The sequence below is a fragment of the Schistosoma haematobium genome, chromosome ZW, assembly GCF_000699445.3.
Source record: "Schistosoma haematobium chromosome ZW, whole genome shotgun sequence".
Classification (NCBI taxonomy): domain Eukaryota; kingdom Metazoa; phylum Platyhelminthes; class Trematoda; order Strigeidida; family Schistosomatidae; genus Schistosoma; species Schistosoma haematobium.
In genome coordinates this window covers 72176233-72191949 of record NC_067195.1, presented here as the reverse complement: position 1 = coordinate 72191949, position 15717 = coordinate 72176233, and the positions used below count along the sequence as shown (strand labels likewise).

Genomic DNA, 15717 nt, shown 5'->3' with positions numbered 1-15717 from the left:
ATCAATATATTAGTAATAAATACTTGATATGACTTTTATGTTCTCCTAATTGTGAGCGATCATTTGACCTATTGATCGTTGTAGTACACTATTATAACGTGAACAGTGTCCTATGAATGTATAACGTGATGGTACCACCAATTAGAGAAAAATAATTTATCAATTGAATCAATGATGTATAAAACCCGTGCGACCAGCTTAAAGTCTTGACTAGCCCTGCCTGTTAAATCCAGAATACCAATCTCAGCCTCTGCAATATGAATCATTTATTTCAAACATACTGGGTTTATATACCAACCAGAGAGATCACATCGTACCATAAAATATGAAACAGCATTTGTACAAGATTTAAACAAAAGTGGCTGTGAACGTAGGAGGTAGTAATTGATAGACTGGGTAGAACTCAAGAATGGTAGATCGTATAATAACAGTTCGTAGGTCAAAACAAAGCACATGATAAGAGAGACATGAATATGAATAGTTTGGTTATTCAACAATTATACGATAAAAATGTACGTATAGTATTGGTTCATAAATGGGTCCCAAAAGTTACCATTCATTATTCTCATTGGGATATAACATACTCTTTTTCCGTTTTAAAATTTGTCTAATATGTTTCTGAATCTTCTCTTCTGATCTTCTATCGCAAATATACCAGCTGGGAATGTAATATTTTCTTATCATGATTAAATATGGTCCCTTAATTCACGTGCATAACCATGTGAACTTTTATTTAAAAATACAGAGGTTGTATCAGCCATCTTATTCTCCTATTCTGACTGAGGCTTGGGAATAGTGGAATTCTACATAAGACCATAATTGTCAATATTTCAGATCACTAAATCGGGACGTCAATATTATTGGTTCAAACATACCATTTCAAAGTCGAATCATATACATGTCAAAACGTCTACGTTTACACCTATCTTATATTTCAGACATTTAAACTATACACAATTTGAAACTAGGATTCTGTGTAGAAAAAATAGCTTATTAGAACAATTTCTTAAACGTTACCACAAATGTTATTAATTATAATTATTACATCTTCATTTCATGTCCTCTCTATTCTTAATACATGCAACTGATTGTTACTTTCTGAATAAATATAACTTACAAGAACTATGTTTACTTTAATGTATAATTTCTTGCCGTTCTAATAATATTTTAATCCCCTCAAATGAAAACTATATAGTCATTTCTCAGTTCATATTATTTTAGCATATATATACAAGTTATAGCTTTATGCAATAACACTCTGTAATATAGATAAACTGATGCATATCCTTCCCTTTTAATTATGTCGAAGTGATAAATCCATGTTGATATAATTAAGAAACTTGTTATGAGTAAATTTGATCTGTATATATACATACTTGTAAAGCTTATGTAAATTCAATCGTAGATAATGAGGGACACTTCCTTTTTTAAAACTTTACATTTCATATCACAATAATTATCATCACGTCAAAGTAATATGATATTAGATTCTTTTTATTTCAACATACAAACGTCTTGTAAATAACATAGAGTATCTTAGTTAAAAACTTGTCGAAAATAAGCAGTTCCTTTTTTTATCTTTGATCATCAACTATGTTTGATTATCGGTGTAATAAAACATAAAGTTCCGATGAAACTCAGGGAAGTGATTATTTTAAACTTCTTCAATAATATTTGTTTTATTTTTTTTAAAAAGCGGCTGTATAATCTTATTAACACGTTAATAATGTGCATAAACCATAAAGTTAAATTGGCTCACTTCTGTTTCCAAGAATTCAGAATCTTTTCATAATGGAATGCTTTCTGTGGTGAAAAAAATTAACTATTTGAAATTATATCAGCCTAAATTAGTTTTTATCAGAATAGGGTTTTGTGGAGATAGTTCAGTTCATAAGTCAATTAAAGCTAGACCACCACGGAAAACATGGAAGCATTAACAGTGTTGCCGTTTCAGTGGTCTAGAGGTTAAGCATTCGCGTGCGAGACTGACAGATCCTGGGTTTGAATCTAACGGGGCGGGATCGTGGATGCGTACTACTGGGGAGTCCCATACTAGGACGAAACGCCCGTCTAGTGCTTCCAGGTTTTCCATGGTGGTCTAGTTTAAACTGACTCATGAACTCAACTAAACTGGTTTCTTCGAAACAACAGATAAACTTAATTCAGTCTTTTCATTCCCATGAAATTATTTATAGATACAAGTTTATAGTATTATTATAAAAAAGCTGATCTCGAACAAGCAAACTATTCTTTTTCTGCTTAAATTTTCAATCCTGTTCCTCTATTTTATTACAAAGAGATTTTATAAAAAATTCTGTTGACCTAATCAACGAAATTATTTATAATGTGTCCTTAGATTGATGTATAGTTTATCAAAAAATCTTGAATTTAATATCGGGTTCTTAGGACACTGACAGTTAAAAGATTTTGAACATGTATTGTTACACATACACTATTCATAATCATAGTAGCGAAAGTTAACGGATCAAGTTACTTGTATCACATTAGGTAGATTAACAAGTTCAACCTTTCAATTGCTAAACATTTACAAACTTAAATACTGCGTTCATTACTATGATAATGAAAAATTCTATTTCTATTTAAAAGATAAATTGTCGTTAGTAATAGAACTAAAAATCTGAGTTTCGTTTTATTTGAGACCTTTCAAATGAATGATCTTGGACCCTGGTGTATTTCATACTATCAATTCAACTTAGTACCTTTATATGCAAGCATCCAATGTCACTCACTGAGCCACTGATTTATTACTTTCTTTAAAATCTAGTGTTAACTATTAAATATTTTTGAATCTGGTTATATTCACTTCGATGGTTTCTATGAATAGTATTATTATTATTATTATTTTGTCACTATGTCACTCATCCTTATATTATTGTTGTATCCTTTAAATAAATTAAGTTATCTCAGCGAAATGAGAACGCTGTACGGTTTTTTTTCTTTTTAGACAGTTCATGTTAAGTTTTTTTTCTTAGACTTCTTTTTTATTCATAACCAAACTTCCGTTTATTGCATTTTCTCAACTTCATTTATAAAGTGTCCAAATTGTGAAGTATATATATACATGTATTTCAATAAACAACTTATTAGTCACGTAAATCCTAGTCACTTTTGTCTGTTATTTTTAATATAGACGGGGGTGAAAAACTAAATGAAAATTACTTCTGTCTATCATTAAGGTTATTCCCGTGTTTAACTGATTATTTATTATGGCCCTCACCATATCCTTCAAGTAATTTATCAACGTTATATGATCATGTAACGATCTTCATGTGTTATTTGAAGGACAGTATCAGCTATATGATAAGAATATATATATACGATCACTACAACTGTATTCAACAAAACAACTTGACATGGAAAATTTTGCTTGTATATTATACATATTTGTTTTCAAACCATCTTATGAAGTAGAATTATATTGAATAACATTTAATTTAGCTAACATGGTCATTAAGGCTTACTCAAGCAGATAATTCGTTATATTATATTTTGAATGAATTATCAATTGATTGACCTTTTAGTGAAAAAGTTTTTGGGTGAAATTAAACGTGTTTTGAATGAGTGATTTTCCAAACCATATGGTCTATATTGCATCTCGTACATAATTTAGAATAATTTTTTCCGGTTTGTGTTTCTTTTTTTGTGAGTTAGTTTTCTACAGGATGGGGTCGCTAACCACATGTACAACCCTCCTTCTTTATCCGGGCTCTGAACAGGCAGTAGCCTCCAGAGGGACTCAAGGGGCTCCAGACAAATTATACAATGTTATTGAACATTCAGTCGTTTAGTTGGTTATTTTTATTACATAATCTCTTTAGATTTTTCACATAACGTTAGAGGTGAACTGAATATTTAGTATTCAAATTCACTATGAAGTTGTTGAGTAACTCTGACTCTTACTATTCTTGTCGTTCAAAAATGTTTGGTTACCTAATTCATTTTATTATGTGCTAAAGATATTCTTCCGACGAATACTGAATATCAAATTTACGTGATTTATGGTTTAAACTGACTTTTTATTATTCACGAACTAGTCGCAAATAAATCATCATATAACGAAATGAAGAGAACTGGTTTCGGAAATGTTACGTGTTATGAGTACTTGATTAGAATGACTTTACTACCAAAAAAAATGAAATTCAGCTTCTTTATTTTTTATAAATGTAAAAATAGCTAGAGGTTGTCCACAAATTGTTTTGTCCATTGACGTAGAGACAAGCAAAAGATAGTCTAATATTATCTAGAATGTTTGAATCAGATAAATTATTATGAATTAAACACATCGATTATGTTTATTATCTTCATAATAATATAAACACTTGATTATTTCAATGGTTAAGATCATGAATCAATTGAAGCTAGAATACCATGCAAAACCTAGAAGCCCTGGACGACCGTCTCATCCTATTTTGGGATTCCTCAACAGTGGGCATCCAAGACCTCGCCCTCTGCGAGATTCGAACCGAGGAACCATTGGTTTTGCGAGTGAGCACTTAACCACTATACCACTGAGCCGGCACCCAATGGTGTTAATATCTAACTTCAACTAATCCACGAAATTGAGAGACAAATCCACTGTCTTCAGTGAGTTACTATCTCACAACAGACCTGGTTGAACTCCACTGGTAACTACTTCTTACTAGAACTCCATGATATACCTCTTGAAGCCAGTCACTAGTGAGCATATGTTGATTAATATCAGAAAGGGTTTTGTGGATATTATAGTAATTTCAATGGTTATGATCATGAGTCTTTTTCGGAAACCGTTTGTTGTAGTATTTAATATAAAACTTCCTCATTTTAAAAAGTTTACTTAACAACGAAAAATATTTGTTTTTATTAGGGTATTCAAATTAAATTATGAAAGAAACTAAATTACAGAACATTCCTTGAATAATCAATAAATTATATATATATAATATAATATTTTATATATATATATATATATATATATATTGATGTGTACTTCTACTTTCACCTTGTTCATTGGGCTAAACTCTATCTAAAAACTTAATTTATTCTGTCTTTTTAATCGAATCACATTTCCATTTATTCATATTCATAGGATCAATCAGTCATAAATTGAAATAATTTGATATTTATTTTATTTTAGGACAAAAGTGTAGTTTTATTTTAGTAGAAATGATCAACGTTTCAATTAGTTCTTCAATTAATTTTATGAATAATATAATTTGGATATACAATTTGATATCACCTTAGAAATAGGTCTATCAAGTAAATTTTTTTTTTAAGATTATGATTTCCTGTAGTATATAAGATGAAAAAAAGGAAAAAAAGAGAGGGGGATTAAATTAAAACTCGAATAGTTACTATTCTTGTTTCAAGTTAAATGACATGAACTTACTTCCCTACACTGACATACGATTCATTTAGACTAATTGAAAGTTTTATAAACTAATTTCATAAGATCTCATGAACATAAAGTTATTAAGGACAAATTTTTAAAAAAAAGAAAAAAAAGTTGAAACCATTTATAAACAGCGATTGTATTGAATGTTGATAAAGTTAATTGTAAAATAGGAACTTTGAAATTCACTAATTTCTTCTATGGGAATGTAAACATTCAAGAAGATTACTATGTACAGAAAGTGTTTGTAAACAAAATATTGACAGTTGTGATTTTAAAAAAAGTAATAATAACTAGTTGCTTTTATATTGTATTGGCTAAAGTTAAGCATTAACACTGTTGGATGCTGGCTTAGTGGTGTAGAGGTACAGCGTTCATGAGCGAGATTGAAGGACCTGCGTGCAAGATTGTGAATGTGCACTACTGAGGCGTCACACAATAGGATGAAATGGCTGTTCAGTGCTTCTAGGTTTTGAAGGGTAGTCTAACATCAATCGGTTCAGGATTTCAATCAAAAACATCTATAGAACCTTTTTTTACAAATATTGAATTATCAAATGGGTTTAGCTTGTGGAGTTATTTTAAAACAAGTAAGATAATTGGCTGAGAAGTCATCAAGAATAATACTGTAATATAACAATCGTTTGATTATGAATTCAGACTTTCTGAAAATGTATATCAAACAACTGACATGAGAATAAACTCAAGATTACTAGCTTCACTCGGAACATGATGTATTTGAACTATCAATGTAGAATCAGTGGTATTTATTTCCAACTCTATTTGCAATGTAGTGTGTTCCAGTATTTTTAGTGAGGTATTAACTTATTAACTAATCGTTTGACTCTTGTGGCTCATGTTTCAAACATGAGTTTCTGATTATCCATATCAAAGGAAAGTTCTAATAATCAAACCCCCACTTGCGCTAAATGATCAAATAAATGAAGTCGGAAAGTATAACCTACTTTTTTACTACTTTTACATCTGTTCAGGAATAGACACCGCTAAGAAGTATGTACTAGAACCAAACCTTTGCCTAGTTTACCTCGGAGTCCAGTGGTTTTTTATAAGTCAATTCATGGTTAAAAGTTGAACAGAAACTCCAGTTACACGAAATTTCATAACACTGTGTTGACCGAGCTGCTATAGTGAGTAACAAAATAATCAACGTACAGAAGGTTACGACCCACGTGTATTATTGTCAAGTTATTCTAGGTACCCGTAAATTCGTATAATTGTGAATATGTAACATTGATCCAGCGAAAACAATTTTCTACATTTCTTGATCTCTCCTGTCTATCCTCGTTAATCATGTCTCATTGACGGAACTAGACTAGAAAACTGTTATGGATGCTGAGGAATAATGTGCCAATCATTATCATGTTAAGTCTAATGATGTCCTAGGACGTTAAATGAACATTTCCTATTGGCCGTTATTTATTTCACTCGTTAAATATTGTACAGATGTTGTTTTCTATTTTTATGGTGCGATGTGGTCTGTTTGGTTAGTATATAAATAGAGTATGTCTGAAATATAATGATTCATAACTCAGAGGCTGTGACTTCCGTTCTAGACTCAACTGACTGGTCTAGACAGGGAAGCGGGACCAATCGGGACTCTAGGTCGTCCTTACGTGTTTTACGTGTCACTGTAATCGATCAATAAATACGCTGTGCATCTAACCTGCAATCCACACGTTACAACAAAAACCATATTCTGTCTAAATAAATCCCATAAACCAAATATTTCATGACATATCGGTAAAGATGAAGTATCAATCAAACCTTGTATTTTAATGAAGCCGTACTATTATTCACCATAATTTATTTGACAGATCACTAATCAAAATTTGTCTTATTTAATTCACGACGTGTGATTACATCACCACTTTGGTAACAGATTGCCAAGAATTAACTAACACGTCACTGCTTTATGAAATATACCCAAACCTCAAGACCTAACATCAAACATCAGTCCGAAAATAAAAATTTAATCATTATGAGTTTACTTCAGTTTCTTTACTGACACATTTTCTAATATGAATCCTTTTTCTTTTACTGTGCTGAGGCTCAAACTGACGATATAGGATGAATTGTTTATTTTAACTGTATATATATATATTACAACGAATGAGTGTTGATGTTGTATTGTAGCAATTTTCTAAGAGTACAACTTAACTTTATATCAAGAAATACTAACCTATGATTTCACTAGTTTGTTTCCGCCTAACAATAACGAAGTAGATTACAAGGCAAACTATCTCAATGTTCACTGAAATCTTATATCCAACGTATTATCGAAGACCTTTATGAATAAAACAATGGATTTAATTATAATTTTTAAGCATTGGCATTTGACTTACTAGGTTCTCAGTGGTATATCATTAGAAATGTAGTGAGTTCAATCACCTTGTAAAAAGGTCATTTTATGTTTCGTAATAAAGTACCTCAATAGTAACATAACCCGAGGAAGTTTCAAAAGCTTCGCAATATACATTGATTATGGTAATCAGACGTTACATTAGCATCCAAAAAAGCTATTTCATTCGTTTTAGTTTGCAATGACTATAATCGTTTAAGCGATAAATTATACCCTCAATAACTATCATTGAAAATAGTGGCTGAATTAACATTCAACCTTCATCAATGATAATCACTCCAGTTAGGTTAGATACCCCACTTAACTAGCAACAGTATTTCCTAACTATGAATGTAAAAGAAAAAATCAACAATCCAATGATAATCCATTATGTTTTGCAACAACCAAATTAACAGCAAAACATTATTTCAATAGAATGCATAATTATGTACAACATTCACAATTTTTTTTAGGAAAAAATAAGAAGAGTGGTTGTATATATGACAGAAAAACTTTACTTCATCTCTTACTTAATCATTTCCATCGTAAATATATTCATTTATTTATCATAGATTTATCTTTTATTTTCCACACTGATTCATGATAACGTTGTTATTCTCTGGTCTTCTGTTGTTATTGTCGTTGTCGTTACCGTGGTTGTTGTTGTTATGTCTTTATTGTTTATCCCATTTTATTCGTAGATATATCTAGTTAAATTAAATGATCGATTGATTGATTGAATATTTAATAATAACCGATGGATCATTCAATAAATCTTATCACTCCGGGTAGTTAAATTTTAATTCAATGAAAGATTCAAATGATTTGAGATAATAATAATCATATTTCGAGTTATTTTAAACAAAACTATAGATGGTAAAGTAGATTGTTTGTTGCTGAGATATTTGTATGTATTTGTTGTTAAATACAACCAGATTGAACAGAATTATATCTAAATATTTGATGATTTTCATCATTAATTTGTACAAAAGAAGATTGATGACTTTGTTGTGGATAATGATGATATGATGGACGTTGAATTGTATCATCATAAGATTGTCTAGGTGATGGACAATAATTTATACTTAAATTTTGTGGTGAAATTGGTTTTTTTATAGTGGAATCATGAAATTCATGAATTTTTGTTGTATCCTGTAATTTTATTGTTGATTTATCATTAATTAAACAAGGTAAATTCATAAAATGACAACATGATTGAAGCCAATGTTTTGCTTGTGCTCTAAACTGTGGACCACTTAGACAATATAATAAAAAGTGTACAGCAAAATTAGTATACCATAAAACATAAACAAATCGTTCAATACCAAAAACTAATACACCTCTAATTAATTCATCTTTTTCAATCCAAGTATTTAAATTAAACGCAAAATAGATTACATCATAAACAAGAAGTGGACATACACTTATCATAAAAAACATATTAATTGCTAATAACATTGCTGTCAATGCTGAAGATCTATTCATATTTGAACGACCTTTAATAGAATTCTTAACACAATGTTTCAATGCATTTGATTTACATCGTTTTCTAGGATATTGTATACCACTGATATTTGTTGACAAATCATCATTTAAACGAGAGTCATTTGTTAATTTGCCTGCTGTCAAATTGTATGCACACTTTAATGATCCTTGTGTTGGTTGTTGTTGTTGTTGAATTGAAGCATGATTCAAAAATAAACGATTCTTTTGTCGTTTTTTATTAAAATCACTCATTCGTTTTAATTGTATTCCAATTAATCCATTAGCTATCAGCATAAATAAACATGGAATTACACATACTAATAATAAATCAATATATGGAAATATAGTTTGGGTAAAATAACTTGGTGTACATTTATAATAAGTAGTATTAATTGTAGGATTAATTGAATCAATATTATAATTCATTGTCCAAAAGAAATGTGAATCAAATATAAATAAAATAATTGTTATACTAAATATAGTTAACCATGCATTACGTGTTGTACATACACGTTTTGCACTAAATGGTTGTACAACCCAAATTGCACGATCAATAGTTACTGATACTAATAACCATACACTTAAATAAGCTAATGTATAACTTAAATATGGTGTTAAAATACATGAAATTAATGAATAATGTCTAATATCACTTGGAAATAAAAATGTATAATTAATGATAGTAAATAATAAACCAGTAAGTAAATAAAATATATCAACAATAGCTAATACAGTTAAATAAATTAATGTACTAGATTGTTGTAAACGTTTTGATTGTAATATAACAACTGTTAATCCATTACCAAATAAACCAAATATTAATATTAATAAATAAAATGGAATACAAATATTTTTAATTAAAATAACTAAAGTTGGAAGATTCAAAGTTGAATTTGTTGTTTGATTAGCTTCCATGGAAATGATTGATAATATTCCATTAATAATTCTGGAAAAGAAGAGAAAAAGATACATATATATATACATACATAATGACATATTATGTAATCAATTTGATTGGTTTATTAAAATATTTTAAACCAGTATTATATTTGAATTATTATTAGATTAAGAAAAAGACATTGCTAGTATAGGGGTGGTGGAGATTATTAAGTTTTTCATTGAGATCATGAACCGATTGATGTTAGACCACCAATTTTGGAAACCTGGAAGCACTGGACGGCCGTTTCGTCCTATTGTGGGACTCCTCAGCAGTGCGCATCCACGATCCCGCGAGCGGGATTCGAACCTAGGGACTTCGGTTTCGCGCGCTAACGCTTAACCTACTGGACCACTGAGCAGGTATTTAGTGGTGATAGTGTCTAACCTCAAACAATCCACGAAATTGCGCGACCAACTTCTATTGTACCGAGGTAGATACCTGTCTCTACCCGACAAGGATTAGTTCCATTTTTTGCTATTTAAAAAAAGACAAAATCAGTAACAAATTTTCACTTGTCTCAGTTGCTTTGTGAAAAGATGGAACTATGGAAAGATATTTTAAGTAGTAAATATGATTGTTAGAGAATTAATGAGGATGATTGAGAGTTCATGATTGAATGAATTATTGAAATAAAAATATTCCTCTTTAATATGACGATCAGAATTTACATATGATTTATTAGGAAACTGGCAAAGAAGTTATTCAATGAACAAAGTGAATGAAAATATTGATGAATCACGTACTAATTGCAAAGATTGCAAAGAAAAAGAAATGTAATATGAAATATTTTATAAGTGTCTTAATGACTAGGGTCAATCTTTCTGGTTTCTAGAAACCATTATTGAGACCTAACAAAAGCTGAATAAAACACCTGAATAGTATAAATTAATCATTAGTGAATGATTGTATTCAGCGAAGTTGATTACACTTAAATCAAGTAATAGAAATTCTAAATTAAAAAACAAATTTACTAGAATACATATTTAAGTTAAGCAGTGAGTAAGGTAAAAATGAGATGATTAAGAGTTTCATACAAAAGCTCAAGTATGACCGACATTCAGATCCCTCCTTCTCTCTCTCTCTCTGTATATATATATATATATAAGCACTTACGGTATGTCAATTTATTTCTATGTAAGACTACATTTCTTAGTAACATGGTCTTGAGCATGACCTGTTAGCACTACTATATGACTAATACAATAAAATATGAGATTATAAGGCTTATTAGAAACGGATTTTCAAGTATTTAACTCAAAGAAAAATTCGTTTGGAGTTTTTATTTACTCAATTATTTCATAAACAACAGCTAAATTCTGTTTACTCAATGTAGTATAGTTATGTATTCATTTTGGTGAAATTATAATTTTTAACTTACAGGTCAAACCTAAATAAAGTAAACTGTTCTTATGTTTTTAATTTGAGAGGATTTATTAGGATGACTAAATTTCATGATTTATATCAAAGATTGATTTAAGTTACAGATCCGTTGAAGGCCAGGAAACACAACAGAGATGTTTCATCCTGGTATGAGACTCTTCTTCACTGTGCATCCACCACAATACCGGGGTTCTAACCTGAACCCTCCTGGTTTTCAGTTTATGCTTAATTAACGCTAGCCCGTGATGTAAACTATGAAACACAACAATTTCTGTAATTATCTCATGCTAATTATTATTATGTGCTTATAAGCGACCGATTTTGTGAAGTAATTCCTCGATTATAAATGGGAAACTTTAACCACTGTAGTCTAACCATGTCCACTGTAAGATGACTTTCCACTAATGATATTAAATGACGTTGCTGAATTTCACATACTGATTGATGTTAGATATACGAACCGTTGAATGCCGAAACAACAGTTGAAGTGATAAACACTCACTCTAAATTTTGATCCTCAGTATGTTCATGAAAAAATATCTCTGAGAAGTCCCATACTACAATGAATCAGCTGTTCAGCGCTCCATAGTCTTCATTGTTGAACGATTGTTAAAATGTTCTATAAAGCTAAGTTTATTATGATGAATATTGATTTGGAAACCAGTGCTCGCTATCTTTAAATAACTCGTTTATTTATGTTCGTCTATGTATAAAACCATTCTCAAATAATCTTTTGCATATTTATGTATCCCTATAAAATATTATCAAATGGATCAATTTATAAATTTATACAACATAATTTCGGTGGTATTACATATATTCTGAGTTAAATGTTTCCATTACAATGCATTCATTATCATTAGAAATATCATCAACTATGTTTAATTTTCTATACGACATAATAATCGAAAATGAATAGATCCCATGTGAATTGTCAAATTGAGTAATAAACCTAACTAAAGTGATTAAGTGGCTTTAATTATCACATGTGTTATGTTCAAGTTTAATTGAAATTTAATTTATTAGTTGAATTCATGAATCAATTGCAGCTAGACCATCATGGAAAACCTGGAAGCACTGGATGGCCGTTTCGTTCTAGTATAGAACTTCTCAGCTGTGCGCATCCACGATCTCGCCTCGCAAGATCGGAATCCAGGACCTATCAGTCTCGTGGGCGAGCGCTTAACCACTAGACTACTGCTAAGGGGTTCCATACTAGGATGAAACGGCTGTCCATTGCTTCTAGGTTTTCCATGATGGTCTAGCTTCAAGTGACTCATGAATGAAACTATTAAATAACTATAATATCCACAAAACCCCTCTCTGAATATGTAATTTAATTTAACAGAAATTTAATTCGTAATATTTTTCTACTAATTAGTAGTATTTCACAAAAATTGGACAGAATGAGAAAAGAAGACCTAGGACAGAGTAAAATTGGAGAATGCAGGTTGGCGGGAGTAACAGGCATAATTAAGTAATTATTGGTATAAAAAAATCTTAATTTAATACAATGATAATTATGTAAGTTGCATTGGATTTATTTAACGAACTACCAATATTCAATATGAGGTCATTCATCTTTTGGGATATATTCTATCCCATTAATTTTCGATTAAACTCTTTTCTTACTTTGCATTTACTAAAAAGAAATTATTAGAATTATTATAATGATAAAGAGCCTTATCCAATAAGAAGAATATAAATATTTATACAACTAATAATTAAGATTATAAAGTGTATTATGAATTTTACTCTTTGAATATCAACTCATTTATTGTGTTGTATCCAGGGTGTTTATTTTTTCTTTCTTTCTTTCTTTCTTTCTTTCTTTCATAATGACAGAGTAAGAAAGCAAATGAATGTTCTATTTTGAAGACTTTTATTATACGTTTTATCATTATGATGATGATGATGATCTAGGATAACGTAAAAATGACTTCGATTTTTTTTGTTTTGAAGAATCATTCATTATGAATTCATGATCAAGTTGTTAACATATTTTCTGGACATGTATTAATAGGTAACTTGGCTCTGATTAAAAGTTGAACTAACTCAAATTAAGGAAATGATCTATCATAGATCAACAGTAGTAATTAAATCATGAAAAAAATAAATAAACACATGACATTGTAAGAATTAAAGTTTATTCTTTATCTTTTCAATAGGAGATAATTTAAGATCATAGTTTATTCAACAATATATCATTCTTAATCTGATTAACTTCTGAATTGTGGTTTAGTATACATGTTTATCTGACATACAATTTGAGCTTCTTTTTTAATTTTTATTTATCAATTAAGTAAGCTAATCTACTATCTGTTGTATATTCGATAAATTTTTTGAAGTGGAATGTTATATATATATATATATCTTTAGAAGTAATTAAATAAGAGTGAAATCAACTCTATGTTGTGGATGAATTCCATGTCATAGATGTCTAAAGTTATTTATTAAAAAGAGTTTATTGAATTTGACATTTTGTTGAGATCTTCATGTTTCACAAGTTAGCAGTAGATTAACATACAACTTTAAAGTTGGACAGAAAGTGAAATAAGATGAACGATTAGTTATAGTAATCATAAATATGCAGTTTCACTTGTTGAAATCATGACTCAATTGAAGCTAGACCACCATGGAAAACCTGGAAGCACTGGAAGGCCAACTCGTCCTAGAATGGGACTTCTCAGCAGTGCACATCCACGAGTGGAGTTCAACCAGGTCTGTTGTGAGATAGTAACTCACTGAAGACAATGGTGTACGGTGGCGCAACCTCATGGATTAGTTGAAGTTAGATATTAACACCGTTAGATACCGGTTCAGTGGTCTAGTGGTTAAGTGCCAGCGTGTGAAACCAGTAGGTCCTGAGTTCGAATCTCGCAGGGGGCGAGGTTGTAGATGCACACTCCTAAGGAGTTTCACAATAGGACGAGACGGCCGTCCAGTGCTTCCAGGTTTTCCATGTTGGTCTAGCTTCAACTGACTCATGATTTCAACAACTGAAGTTTCTAAAATCTCCACAAAACCCATTCTGATAAATATGCATTGACTAAACCACTTATCCTAAAAATCACTGACCAGTTTATTATATCAACGTCTGTCGAACCCACTTAGGTTACTCTAGTTTTTGGACAGGCCAATTTATCCATACTTCTTGAGTCACTTTTCGACCTGGTTAATTATTCGCTTTGCTTCGCCTCACTTAGCATTTTTCTTTGTCGTGCTTCACCTTGGCTCAATTTGACTATTGAGTAACGCCTAATTAAAGTGAGTTAACTTACAAGCCTTCTTTACCGCGCGTCATTTCGCTTCGTTTCTCTGATCGTTTGTCCGGATCAATGATTCTATGAAATACACGTATTCGGAAAGCATTCAGGTATATGACTTATTCCGTTATTCAATAATGTGAGTTAAGTTGATGATTGTACACAAGGATTAATGGCATGTATATTTCGATAAAAATAATCACATGATCGAATTGGAATCCGATGTTACAGGACCATTAAACGTTTACTGAACCAGGTCATCATAGGATGTAATCTATTTTCAAACTAAATAACTATCAAAAAATCCTTATTCTTCACATCAGATAAATGTAATAAATTTATGATTAGAGAGGGGATTTTTGTGGATATTATAGTAATTTAATAGTTGAATTCGAGTCAACTGAATCTAGACCACCATGGAAAACCTGGAAGCACTGGACGGCCATTTCGTCATAATATGGGACTCCTCAGCAGTACGCATCCACGATCCCGCCACGCGAGATTACTAAATTTAATATTAATTTTGATTTACCATACATTTGTTCTGTTAGAAAGCATCAATAGAAATGTTTCTTCAACTTTTTTATATCTTCAGATGAGTGTCAGTATCTAAAAACGAACTCAAGTATTTAGAAACATATTTCGCATTACTTCTAACGATAACGTCCTGTCTATTAAAATAATTAATAGTTATATAGTATATTCTTGTTATTCATGTTTGAAGACTACTGTTTATTGTGTCCTTACGTGTTATGTACGTTTACTCGTTGTATTATTCACCTATTATGTCGTAGGTTTGTGTACTATGGGTTCTCCCAAGCTTTACTTTATAAGTATTTGTTCTGTACAAGTATTATCACTAATTTTGTTCATTTTGTTATCAGCGATCACTTGATCA

At 30.5% G+C, this 15717-nt stretch overlaps 1 protein-coding gene across 1 annotated transcript in view; it reads right to left on the bottom strand.

The window, feature by feature from the left end:
• Positions 1-8121: 8121 nt before the first annotated feature.
• The window catches only part of MS3_00004323 (uncharacterized protein), a 47359-nt gene continuing 39763 nt past the window's right edge, over positions 8122-15717 (bottom strand). The window contains exon 2 of the mRNA XM_051212229.1: positions 8122-10179. Within this exon, the coding sequence (XP_051072386.1) occupies positions 8670-10148 (1479 nt within the window). The 5' untranslated portion in view covers positions 10149-10179 and the 3' untranslated portion in view covers positions 8122-8669. The remainder of the gene's footprint in view (positions 10180-15717) is intronic.